Source organism: Gopherus flavomarginatus, chromosome 5, assembly GCF_025201925.1.
Source record: "Gopherus flavomarginatus isolate rGopFla2 chromosome 5, rGopFla2.mat.asm, whole genome shotgun sequence".
Taxonomy (NCBI): Eukaryota; Metazoa; Chordata; order Testudines; family Testudinidae; genus Gopherus; species Gopherus flavomarginatus.
This window is the reverse complement of record NC_066621.1, coordinates 40,005,594-40,019,099: the sequence shown is the minus strand read 5'-3', so window position 1 is coordinate 40,019,099 and position 13,506 is coordinate 40,005,594. Positions and strand designations below refer to the sequence as shown.

The following is a 13,506-nucleotide window of genomic DNA, read 5'->3' as shown; positions in this document are numbered from 1 at the left end:
GAGCATCATCTGGGTGATAGGATCTGCTTGCGAAGATTCAGTTGTGGGATTGGAACCTAATGATGTGCTTGTAAACTTGATGTTAGGTAACTACATGACAAAATACCTATTTTGCACAAGGAAATGTGGATTTCAACAAGCAATGAGGGATGGGCAGAAGTTTAGAGGCCTTTTTCAGAAACCTTGGTCCTTAATGTTACTGGAATGTCACATCTGTCTTGCTTTCAACTGTATTAAATTAAAGTCTCGGGGCCTAATGTAAAGCCAACTGTGGTCTATGGAAGACTTTCTATTGCTACCAGTTGGCTTTGGATGGGGCCCTGCGTCGTACTACCCTCCATTAGAGCCATTAATGGTTCTTGAGTAACTGTGTATCAGACAGAAAATAGGTCTAGACAATTTAAGACATTTCTCAGTGCTATATGGAAAGTTTCACACCAAATGTAAAACTAGGGTAGCTTGGTTCTCTGCTGTATTTGTGTTAAGTAGCTGCAACCCTTCCTGCCCAAGGCAGTTTATGAACTACAGAGGAACACAATAAAGCATCTGCAATGGGCAGGTCAATTTGTTATGCGCATCAATATTATCATTAGTTAGCAGACATCTCAGCAGTGTTAATGGGCCACATGGAAAGAAAACCTGACTGACGGCTTGGCTACACTCACACTTTACAGCGCTGCAACTGGGGTGTGAAAATACACCCCCCTGAGCGCTGCAAGATACAGCGCTGTAAAGCGTCAGTGTAATCAGGGCAGCAGCGCTGGGAGCGCGGCTCCCAGCGCTGCACGCTACACCCGTAAGGGATGTGGTTTACATGCAGCGCTGGGAGAGCTCTCTCCCAGCGCTGCCGCTCTGACTACACTCACACTTCAAAGCACTGCCGCGGCAGCGCTTTGAAATTCCAAATGTAGCCATACCCTAAGTGATTGTGAAATCCCTCTCGCTGTTTCAGCCCATGGCTGAGTTGCAGACCCCTGAAAACAGAGGTGAGCAGTAAAAACACACATGGAGCCTGATCCAGCCCTGAGGCCCATGCAGTTGGATACTTTCGCCTGTGTAGAGTCCCAAGGAAGCTAATGCAGGAGTTCAGCTTAGGACTGGTGCCGTGGCCTTTACTAAAGCAGCATGTGCTCACAGAGAGACAAAGCCACAGCAGGGCTCTGAGTGAGGCAGACAGACTAATAATGCAGCACCTGCTGCTCACAGCTGTGCCTCCCAGTTCTCCAGGGAGGATGCAGCAGGCAGCGCAGCCAAGAGACTTCACCGTTCTGTGGGTGATCAAACAGGCTTTTGGGGTTTTTGTTTTTAACCACAATCTAATCCTGGGCTGTTGCTTCTCTGCACCAGCATCAGAAAGGGGGAAAGGGTGTAAGCTGATTGGGGTTTCTGGGATTGTAAATATTGGAACAGATGCAGAAGCTCTCTGATGCTGGCCTGATCATGTTTATGAATCAAGTGCCTGTGTGGGTGGGGGTTGAGGCTAAGGCTGGAGTGAATGGCTCAGGAAGAGGGAGGGGAGGGAAGAAATTGCTCTTCTGGTTATCCACCCCATTCTCTCAGCCTCCACCTCCAAAACAGAAAACCCCACTCAGCTTGGTCAATTTCCAGCCGGGTGGTATGAAATGGATCTTTTACCTCATTTTCTGAAGACTTCCAAACACATTTAAAATCCCTCTGGTTTAAAAAGGTGTCTTAAACTTCCCCCCACTCCACCCCCCCATAGCATTTCACAAGACAGGAAACTCCCCTCCAACTGTGCACACAGATATAGGCTGAAAATCTGACAATAAAAAACAAAAAAAACCAAAAACACACAGTCCTTCCCCTATCACTTGAACCTCCCTACTATGATTCAGTTTCATTTATGGAGGTAGGCATCCAACCAGAGAGCTCCAGATTTCTTTAGGGACCTGTGGAAAGAGAAGAGAGGCATTAGTGAAGCAGGATTCACAGGCCTACCTGAACAGAGATTCTGCAAGGAGCTGCCTGCTTCTGAATACAGCCATCATTCCTCAGGAGGTCAATAGTCCTTCCCAAACGTTGGGTCTATAAAGTGAGACGAGGTGCCTATCTCGCTCCATACACAACTTGACTTAAAACACAATGGGCACAATCCTCAGGTAGCGTCCATCAGATTAACTCCACAGACTTCATGGGCATTACACTGATTTACACCCATTGAGCAGCTGACCCAAAAGAAAACAAATTGTAACTCCACACATTGGAACTATCCCTGCCTAACCCTGCAGAACAAGCTGCATACACGCAAGAATTCCCTTCTTTCCTCTGCATCACCCCCATACAGAATTCCCTTCCACAGCAGCTCTCTGAAGACAATCAGACATGGATAAAGTAACAGATTTGAGCTATTATGGATCAAATATTCCTCTCAATGAGACGAGGTGGCTCGAGATGCCATGTATGGCCTGGAAGTGATGCTGTGTGAATGTGGGGGAATTCCACAGAGAGGACTGTTGGTTCTTACTCTCCCAAACAAGGGCCACACACACTTCCTCACTGTACACAGGAGGTTGCTGCTGCTGCATTTGGCTGGGCTGACACTATGGGCCAGATTGTGGTACTCTTACTGACACTGAATCGCAGTCCCTTACTCCACAGGTGGGTGCACTGACTTCAGCAGGGAGTGAAACTACCTGAATCTGTCTCTCTCTGAGCGTGCAGAGGTTTCCACAGAGTGTTATGTACCCTGCCCTCTGTAGTAGGGGGACTTCATACTGTGAAAGTAGAATGAATTATATTGTAAAAATAAGAATGGATTAAAAAATGTGTATGTACCTTTAAGCAGAAATAAGAAATGTTAAAATACAGGTGCCAGGAAAAGAAACATTAGGCATAAACAAGAGTGTTAATGGCAAAACATTAACAAAAGATCGGTAATAGTTAGTAAGGAAATAAGATATGCATGCCTAGCCCAGGTAAACTTATCAGATTCTGCTTCCTTTGTTATCTTGTTAAGTACTCGCCCTTTTATCTGTATAAAAAGGATAGTTTGTGTCTTGCATGGTGCTCACATTATCTGAGTGTTATTAGCAGAGCGCTGTGCTAATAAAACAGAGTGGTCTGACAAACTGTGAGTCCTGAGTCTAACTTTGACAATACAAAGTGTCAGAAAGTAGCTCAATATGTTCTACAGCAGGAACTCCTTCTAGTTACAATTCAGACAACACCCATGTTTCATGGTTTCAGAGAATTTGTATGTTATAGCCAGGTGGCCACTGACCTGAGAAACATCTGGCAGAATCCCCCTGTGCATCAGAGCAGTACTTGATGCATCTGAGGGCAAGGGGGGCGGGGAGGGGGGAAGAGCAAAGGTGGTTTACTGCCACTTTTCCATCCTTTTAAAGATTGCACTAACCTGTGACAGCTTAGATTGGTTCTTTAGAGGCTGTTACGGCAGCATGCTGTTTCCACATCCCCTCCCGCCCCCAACAGGCTCCCATTGGAGTAGGTGGTACAGAACCAGTGATGCTAACTCTTTGCCAGCTGAGGATTCTGAAGTGGTGGAGAAATCCTCAACTGCTTCTTTAGCACATAAATCGTGAGCATATGTGTGCTTTGAAGTGCCCTCTCTGCTGCTGGAGGGGCACAAACAGGACTCAGTGTGGCTCAAGATCTGGGCCTTTTGTCTTAATGTCCACCTATTTTCTCCATCCTGAGGATGTGCCACTTCTTTGGGAATATCAGCTGAGCAATAGGAAGGTGCTGTCTGCAATAGTCAGGTGAAAAATGGCTACTTTAGGCCTGTAGCTACTTGATTTAAAGGGCCAGCCACCTGAATAGCATGGTACGAAAGATGCTAAAAAGGGGTGAATATCTCTTGGGGGAATTCAGCGGTGACTTGTTAATCACCGAGCAAGACACTCCTGATTTCTCCTTGTTTGAGGGCCAGGGTAGAAGGAGTCCGTGGGTTAGAGAGCTGGAACCTGCTGTTTTTGAGATAGCTTTGTCCTTTTCTTCTCTCTGACATTACGTCAACTGGGGATCTGGCTCAGAAATGGCTGTTACTCCACTGAAGTCAATCATGTCATTTCCACAGTAAAAATCCAGATGCTTTTTAGTTTGGTGCAAAAACATTATCACTCCTACACCAAACAAACATTTTACAGCTCTGATGCCACTGCTCTAGGCACAGGTACCTATGAAACAGAGCTTTATATATTAAAATAGACAAGAGATTACTGGAAGGCTGGCATTAGCACTACAGGCTTCATACACCCATGAGTAGTAGTGAAGGCCTCTTACCCAACAATGTCTTTGAATGCCTTGCCGAGAGATTTCTCTTCATAGTGGACGCCATACTTGGTGCACAATGACTTCACCAGTGGGGCAATCTTCCAGTAATTGTGTCGTGGCATCAAGGGAAACAGGCTTGAATAAAGAAGTAGAGAGAGCCTGAGAAAAACCTAACAGACCCCTGGGAATAGACACTTCTTTCTGCTTCCTCTTAGGGCTATTTACTGCCTCCTTTTCTCCAAGCAAAACAGGCAGACAGAACAGTGCGAGAGGGAGAAATCCAAGCTTTGAAGTACTCCCTTTAAAGAAATGCTCTTGAAAATTGAATGTACTGATTCCCATTCCTGCTGTCATGCCCCAAAACAAAAAAGTACTTAGAAAGAATGAAAGATCAGGTTAGAAAACAGGGAGTGCTAGAAAAATAAGGAGTAAGGAAACCTCACTTGATCTACTGAGATTGCTGTCATAGAATATTAGGGTTGGACGCGATCTCAGGGGGTCATCTAGTCCAACCCCCTGCTCAAAGCAGGACCAATCCCCAACTAAATCATCCCAGCCAGGGCTTTGTCAAGCTGGACCTTAAAAACCTCTAAGTATGGAGATTCCACCATCTCCCTAAGGAACCCATTCCAGTGCTTCACCATCCTCCTAGTAAAATCGTGTTTCCTAACATTCAACATAGACCTCCCCTACTGCAACTTGAGTTGCATTCCCTTTGGAAAACAACTAATTGTCTATTGACAAGCTAAATTGTCTGGAAGTTCATAGACTAGACAAACAGATAAAGAATCTGTGGTCTCATTATCCTCTGCTGCTCTGTTGGGTTCTCTTTCATTCCCTAAGTCAACGTCCGGGTCCTTCAGTCTTACTCCATATGATCTCTCCTCTAATTTTTGTATTGTCATGGACAGCATTTTGCATAATTGATCTTATCTTTTGACATCTTTCCTGAACTAGGGTACCTAGAACTGCAAATAGTCCCATGCAGTTGCGCTAAAGCTACATAAATCAGATGCTGGGAAGAGGCAGAGGGAATTACTGAAGTAAGTAGAAACACTCCAAACCAAATGAACCCAAGAACCTGATTTAATGGCCATTTTAATGAATGAGTCCTGAATCAGACTCTAAATTAAGATTGTGAGGGTGAAAGGGGAATTTGCTGGTGGCAACAGGTGAAAGATATTTGTGTTTAGTGGTGAAATGAGAGGATGACTGCAGTTGTTTCTTTTAATTTCATGTATGATGTTCCTGAGGTCCCTTTTCCTTCACTGCTTACTGCTGCCCCATACTGCTTGCACCCCTTCCCCAAGCCCTGCCTTGGCTGGCCAGGGCGGTGACTTGGTTGTGTCCATAAGATTTCTTACCATCCCTTGGGCCCATACTCACTGGTGCTCGATTTGGAAGTTCAGGTGCCCGGTGAACCAGTCATTGAAAAAGGACTGCTCAATATTACAAGTAGCTGCCAGCTGCAAAGACAAGATGCCAAAGTGAATTTTAATGAAGCCTGGGCTTAGAACCAATTGGTGCAGGCTCTTCTTCTTGCATGCTGCAGAAGTCAGAGGAGGTACTTCAAACCAAACAGGCATGTGCATCTTACTGCACTACCAAGCTGGTGGATGAAATATTCTCTCATGCAGCTTCTCCTGCACGGGCTGTATTCCCTATACTCCTCTAGACCAATCCCATATGGCTGCTGCTGACCTACTGTATATTCCTCTGATGCACTCTAGGGCTTGAGACCAGGAAGACCACCTTGGTAACTGGCAAAGAGGTTAATGGTGCCAGACCAGTTAAACTACTAGGGTGTTCATAGTTTCAGCCTATCTTGGAAATGGCTCCTAGCTCCAAGGTGTGCAGCACATCACATTACAGGTTGTCCTGTGATCTTTCATGATAACAGGGCTGATATCAGGGTATTTCCACTCGTTTATATCCCTCTCTATTCTTCATAATAGTACCTCCCTATCTCCAATAGCAAGTTGCTCCTGAGACGTCCATCCCTTCTGAGTCAGAGGGAGATTGACAGAGAGGGCTGGGGGCACCAAAAGAAGAGTGACCAACTTCCCTACTCCTTAAGGAATAACCACATCCTCTTGCGTGGCTCCACTAGCCTAGGAAGGAGAGAAGACTGGAAGGCATCAAACCCAAGTCTCTGCCACAAGCGAGGCTTGATCAGGGATTCTCTCAAGTTTCAGAAAGATAACTGCATGTGTGAGGCAGCATAGGGGTTGCCATACTGCATCACCTTAATCTAGTTGGTATCCTGCCTTCAACACAGCCTATACCCAGTGCGTCAGATCCAGGCAAAACAAGAGGCCATTGTACACCCAGCCAGCTGTGTAATACTATGACTTTGTGTAAGGTGGGGGATGGAAGGGAGGGAACAGGAAGATTACCTTCCCAGTTGCACACTGGTCATCAGCTGAACCCTGAAGCATGAGATTTCAACAGGCTGGGACATTGCTTAGCTGGCATAGCTAGCATTGGGATTCGGGAGCATACAATTACATAGTCTTTCTTAAAATTCTCTTACATTCTTTTCCTTGCTAAGCTGGTGCAGTGAATTCTGCATGGTGACTGCATGAGCAACAGGTGTTTCCAAAGAACTCAGCTTAAAACCACATCAGTGTCAGATTTGCTCTTTCTCCAAATCCAACAAAACAGGTAAGCATGTGCTTCACTCCATACACATGAGTAGTGGACTACAGTGGGACTATTTACATGCTTAAAGTTAAGCAAATACTTAACTGTTTACTGGATCTGGACCCGAGAAAGATGGTGACTGCCAGACTTTGAAAGCTATCCCTTGAGGCCCTCAGTAGATAGTAGATACTATAACTTTATGTAGGAGAATCCACCTCCTACTCAACTCAGCTACACCCGCTTTCTACTGATGTTATTGGAACTATTTCTGATTTACACCAGTATAATGGAGAGGAAACGCAGGCCAAGTGAGAGCTGAATTAGTCTTAGAACACTGCAGGTAAGAGGCATGGTATCTCCTCCTCTGATTGTATATGTTTGGTGAGTCTGTGGAAGGCATTTTGAGACATTGCAGCTGCTACAACTGCTTTTCACATGATGTGTTCAGAATTCACTATTCCTGAACAGTACAAGTTAGACAGTGGGCCAGATTCTCAGCTGGTCTTGTATATCTCCACTGAAGTCAAAGAAATGAAACTGATTTACACCTGAGGATCTGGCCCATTAACTTCCATGGAGTTACTTCTGATTTACACACCTAGGTGCCAACACACTTATGAAGGAGGGTTATTGTGAAGCCCCTTGAACCTTGCACTTCTCCAGACCTGAATGAGGAACGCTTTAATTAGCCTCTCAAAATGTATCAATTTAGGGGTCAGATTCAGCACACAGATTTGGATTTCCACCTCCTCATAGTCAGCCTTACTCCCTATAGCTGAGTGTGTGTGTGTGTGTGTGTGTGTGTGAGCGTGGGTAGGTGGGAGGGAAGGGTCCTAGACAGATATACCAGGCTATTATGTTGTAAAACTGCTAAACTGGGCTCAAACTAAACATTGGGGCCAGGTAGTCAATGATAATCCAGCTGTTCTCTGAAGGGCAAGTGAATTTCTAACCTATTATGGGACATTAATATCCCAGGCATTACCTGAGCGCTGAGCCAATCTCTGTGCTTCTCACAGTCAATATCCATTGGAATATGGTTCATCTGTGTGACCCACACGAACCAGTGACTCTCCAGAAACCTTCAAAAGGAAGCATAACCATTCACAGTGCAGATCAGGATATAATCTGTGCAGTTTGCCATCCTGATACAGGGTAGTGCAGGTAAGGCCAACAGTGATAGCAAAGGGAGTGGGGAGAGGGGTGTACAGGCAGCAGCCATGTTGTACACAGAGGGGGCATAGGATACTAGGGGAGTATTTCCCAAGATGAGGGAGCAGGAAGCTTTCTGAATCTGGACGATGGAAGGAATCAGCTCTGCAGTAGGTTTTTCTTTCTCCATTGGGGGTCCATTTTAGGTCTAGGTGTTAACATGATTATTAGGATACCTTTCTGTATTAACCTTAGTGGCTATCTCTCTTGATCTCTCATTCTCACTGGGGGATTGCTCTTTCACACTACTTTGCCTTTACAAGCTTTGATTCATCCCTTACTTTGTGGAGTACTTGTAGCACCTTAGAGACTAACACATTTATTTGGACATAAGCTTTCATGGGCTAAAACCCACTTCATCAGAGGCATGCAGCGGAAAATATAGTAGGAAGATATATATATGCAGAGAACATGAAAAAATGGGTGTTGCCATACTAACCCTGAGGAGACTAATCAATTAAGGTGGGCTATTATCAGCAGGAAAAAACAAACTTTTGTAGTGATAATCAGGATGGCCCATTTCAAACAGTTGACAAGAAGGTGTGAGGAACAGTAGGGGAAAAATTAGCAAGGGGAAACAGTTTTTACTTTGTGTAATGACCCATCCACTCCCAGTCTTTATTCAAGCCTAATATAATGGTGTCCAATTTGCAAATTAATTCCAGTTCTGCATTAATTGGTTAGTCTCATTAGAGCTGGTATGGCAACACCCATTTTTTCATGTTCTCTGCGTATATATATTTTCCTACTGTATTTTCCACTGCATGCATCCGATGAAGTGGGGTTTAGCCCACGAAAGCTTATGCCCAAATAAATTTGTAGGTCTCTAAGTTGCCACAAGTACTCCTCATTCTTTTTGCTGATACAGACTAACACAGCTGCCACTCTGAAACCCTTAGTTTGTGATACACAGGGATGGACCACCAGTATGGATAAGATAAGAACTGACCAAGAAACACTCACTCAGAATGAACCTTTTTGATCTGTTCAGTTTCCTGGTGGACTCGTGTTCTCCTCACAACACCCTCCTCCCCAACCATTGTTAGGTTCTGGCTGACAGTTTTAGCAAAGGGATCAAGAATAGAATAGACCAGTGGTCACCAACCATAGAATCATAGAATCACAGAAGATTAGGGTTGGAAGAGACCTCAGGAGGTCATCTAGTCCAACTCCCTGCTCGAAGCAGGACCAACACCAACTAAATCATCCCAGCCAGGGCCTTAAAAACCTCTAAGGACAGAGATTCCACCACCTCCCTAGGTAACTCATTTCAGGGCTTCAGCACTCTCCTAGTGAAATCGTGTTTCCTAATATCCAACCTAGACCTCCCCCACTGCAACCTGAGACTATTGCTCCTTGTTCTGTTATCTGCCATCACTGAGAACAGCCGAGTTCCATCCTCCCTGGAACTCTCGTTCAGGGAGTTGAAGGCTGCTATCAAATCCCGCCTCACTCTTCTCTTCTGCAGACTAAACAAGTCCAGTTCTCTCAGCCTCTACTCGTAAGTCATGTGCCCCAGCCCCCTGATCATTTTCGTTGCTCTCCACTGGACTCTCTCCAATTTGTCCACATCCTTTCTGTAGTGGGGGGTCCAAAACTGGACATAATACTCCATATGTGGCCTCACCAGTGCCGAACAGAGAGGAATAATCACTTCCCTCGATCTGTTGGCAATGCTCCTACTAATGCTGCCCAATATGCCATTAGCCTTCTTGGCAACAAGGGCATGCTATTGACTTATATCCAGCTTCTCATCCACTGAAATCCCCAGGTCCTTTTCCACAGAACTGCTGCTTAGCCAGTCAGTCCCTAGCCTGTAGCGGTGTATGGGATTCTTCCATCTCAAGTTCTAAACCACTCGATTGCAATTGACTGGTTGATCCTGGAGCCTCTGCCAGTTGATCGTGATCTCCAGTTGCTAAAAGTCCAGCGGCACCGCGGGGCTAAGGCAGGCTCCCTGCCTGCCCTGGCCCTGCACCACTCCTAAAAGTGGCCAGCACACTCCTGGCCTGTGGCCCCTGGAGGTGTGGGTGAGCAAGGGTTTCCACAAGCTGCTCCTCCATGCAAGCACTGCCCCAGGAGCTCCCACTGGCCGGGAACAGGGAACTGATGCCAATGGGAGCTGCAAGGGTGGTGCGTGCAGGAAGGGGCAGTGTGTGGAGCCATGTGCCCCACCTGGGGCTGCCGGGGCATGCTGGCTGCTTCCGGGAGCCGTATGGGGCTGGGGCAGGCAAGGAGCCTGCCTTAGCCTGGCTGCACTGCTGCCCAGAGCCATCTGAGGTAAGTGCTGCCTGGTGGGAGCCCTCCCCTCGACTCCCTCCTGACCCAGCACCCCATAACCCCTCTTGCACCCTCAAACCTTCTCCTGCACCCCAACCCCCTGCTCCAGCCCTGAACCCCCTCCCAGAGCCAGCATCCCGTACCCTGTCCTGCACCCCAACACTCTGCCCCAGCTCAGTGCCCCCTCCTGCATCCAAAATCCCTCCCAGAGCACCCACCCCACACCCCCTCCTGCTCCCCAACCACCTGCCCCAACCGGGTGAAAGTGAATGAAGGTAGGGGAGAGCGAGCAACGGAGAGAGGTGGGATGGAGTGAGTGGGCTGGGGCTTCAGGAAAGGGGCAGGGTAGATCCTGGGTTGCACTTAAATTCAAAAAGTGATCTTGTGTGTAAAAAGGTTGCAGACCACTGGAATAGACCATGGAAACTGAACTCTCTTTTTATGCCTATTCTCTAGGCCAAGGTTGAGAGGGACTTTGGCAGGACTGTCCTTGTTCTGAACTTTGAACTTCTTCTTTGAAGAAACAGAGGACTTCAGTCTCCAGACTCGTCCAGCCTAGCCAGCACCTTTCACCAACAATAATTTTCACACAAAAATTAAAGAGAGTGGTGCACATGAAGAAGGATCTGAGAATTTTTCTAAGGTCTTGATGTTGGCCTAGAGGAATTTTTATACACCATATTTGTTTCAAATGGTGTTTTAATCCAGCAACTGAAGGATAATATGGGCCAAATAGCTTAATCAGAACAATCTGAACTTGCTGTCTTCCTGCTGACTAGAGGTGCCTGGGCTCACACCAAAAGTAAATGCTTTTATCTGAGCTTGCAACTGCAACTTAAGTAGAAGTGGTAACTCAGTATAAAAATTCTGGCTTCTCTGACCAATGAGAGAGCAGGTAGGGAGAGATTTCATAGCGGATTAGAATGCTGGTCTGCTCTATAAAACTCCTTGAGCTCCTTCCTGATTGTCTTAAATTTAAATAAGCAATTTTAAGGAAGCTTGGTGATGCTTCATTAACCACATTACTGGGAGAAAAGCTGGTACTGTTGCATTTGTGATCCAACTGAAACAAAGTAGTACTGGAAATCTAGCTACAGCGTCTGCCACTGTGAGATTTTCAACTGGATTTGACACAAAAGGGGCTGGCTAAACCCTTAAACATATGGATGCTTATCATGACTTAATGAAACCTTCTGAAGTTCACGCTTCTATAAAGGCCTGATCCAAAGCCCATTGATATCAATGGGAATTTTTCCTAACTAATGATCAGAGCCATTAAAATAACATGGGCGGTAAAATTCCGATTCTACAATTTAAAGATTTTTACACAGTTTTGCAAAAATTCTTTTAAAATGTTATTTTTCTGAGGACCCTAACAATGGAACTAAATTCAGGCCAGCCTTGGGGCATGAGCTAGCAGTCACAGTCACTGCTTCCAGGATGGAGATGTCAATACAATCCTGTAGTCTGGAACATCAGCCCAGTCAGTCATAGCACTGTCTCTGTACTAGGGTGTAAAACGAAGGCTCTGTGAGTGCCTGGGCCAGGGACCATCCAGAAAAGCATGCTACATGCAGGGGATCCAAGTGGGGGACAGCATTTGACTTCTCGCTCCCTGAGCGGGCAGGAGCAGGGCATAATGTGGAGGCAGCACATTCAGTCCCTAGAGAAGGGAGCTCCATGCCTCATTCCTGAGTTACTTTCTAGCTCACTTGGGAGTGGCTCTGGAAGGAACCACATCCAAAATTCCTCAGGTGACTTAGACCCAGTGTGGGAGCTCTACATGGGTGGGGATGAGTGAGGAAGGAAGGAGGGAATGCAGATTCCCATCTGCACCTGCTGTCACCACCACTAGGGATTTCCTGATGATGAGAGAGACTAAATACCAAAATCAAATCTTCTGGCAGAGATTGAGGCAAGAGAAGCTAGTCAAGGCAGTGTGATGTAGCACAGATTGGAGTAGATGAGGGGAGAGAATCTTGATTAATGCGGAGAACGGCATGGCATAGATGAGTTAGCTTGACATCGCTCTTCACGTGGGATGGGTGGGGCCCATGTCTGGAGGGAGGGAAGAACAGTGTCTCCTACCTGACAAAGGTGAGGAGAAACAGAGATCCCAGAACTCCATAGAAAGGGATGTACATAATGAAATAGCGCATGTAATAACTGAAGGCCCAGGCCAGGTCCTAGGGAAAGAAAGAAGAGATAATTCATTATAGACAACGTACCCTCCCCGCACCCCCACCAATACCCCTCCTTAAGCCAGCTCTCTTTACAGAGTGGACAGAAGCCTCTTCTCTCATTCCCCAGATAAGGTTCTCTCCACCATCCACGTGGGACACGGTTTGACACACAGAGCAGAGACAACTTTGCACTCACCGCCCAGAACCTGCGTCTGATCATGGTCATGATGATTTGTATTTGGAAGTACACGGGGATGAGGAAAGGTGGGAAAACTGAAAGGCAAACAAAAGACAGCAGATGAGGGAGACAGGTGTGTAACATGTGGTGAACAAACATGCTGGGGGCCTGAAAGAAGAGTTGAGGCAAGAGCTTGTGAAGAGGAAACCAGATCTCTGCTTCTATCTCTCAGCAAAGAGAGGAGGCATTTCCTCCATGTCCTGCTCACCTTGTGGTATGGAAGATTCTAGGCCAACAGTAAGCAAACCCAGGACTTCTGCTGACATGTTCATCTATTAGGGGCTGCCTCCTAGACTTAGTCACTTGTCTCACTTTATTTAGCCTCTATGGTGGTGGTAAGGATCCATGGATCTCAATGATGATGTCATGGAGGAACTGAGGTGCCTGTGTCTATTGCAATTAAGCTGTGAAAGGGATAGCGGGCCCTGGATAGGGAGGGATTAGTTAGGAAGTGAAGAATAGCTCTGCTGAGGAAAAAGGGAGCTGCAAGGTAAAGATGCATCCCCTCTATCTCTCCATATAAGGAAGTGAAGGGGGCAAGGGCATACTCACCTAGGAAGAAGTACTCATGCTGGTGGTGGTAAGGTAGGTATTTCAGCTTCTTCTTGCCATACTGGAGGGGGAGACAAATGACAGAAAACTGTCTTAGCTCATTACACCCACGGATATGAGAAAACTCTCCACGGGCGGACACTC

The 13,506-nt window shown here is 46.3% G+C and overlaps 1 protein-coding gene across 2 annotated transcripts in view; it reads right to left on the bottom strand.

Moving 5' to 3' along the window:
• Positions 1–924: 924 nt before the first annotated feature.
• LOC127051053 (acyl-CoA 6-desaturase-like) overlaps positions 925–13,506 on the bottom strand; it is a 37,254-nt gene continuing 24,672 nt past the window's right edge. For both annotated transcript variants that reach the window (XM_050952914.1, XM_050952912.1), the window contains 7 exons: positions 13,363–13,423; positions 12,769–12,845; positions 12,478–12,575; positions 7,883–7,979; positions 5,641–5,720; positions 4,264–4,389; positions 925–1,910 (listed from right to left, as the gene is read on the bottom strand). In XM_050952914.1, the coding sequence (XP_050808871.1) occupies positions 1,859–1,910; positions 4,264–4,389; positions 5,641–5,720; positions 7,883–7,979; positions 12,478–12,575; positions 12,769–12,845; positions 13,363–13,423 (591 nt within the window). In that variant the 3' untranslated portion in view covers positions 925–1,858. The remainder of the gene's footprint in view (positions 1,911–4,263; positions 4,390–5,640; positions 5,721–7,882; positions 7,980–12,477; positions 12,576–12,768; positions 12,846–13,362; positions 13,424–13,506) is intronic.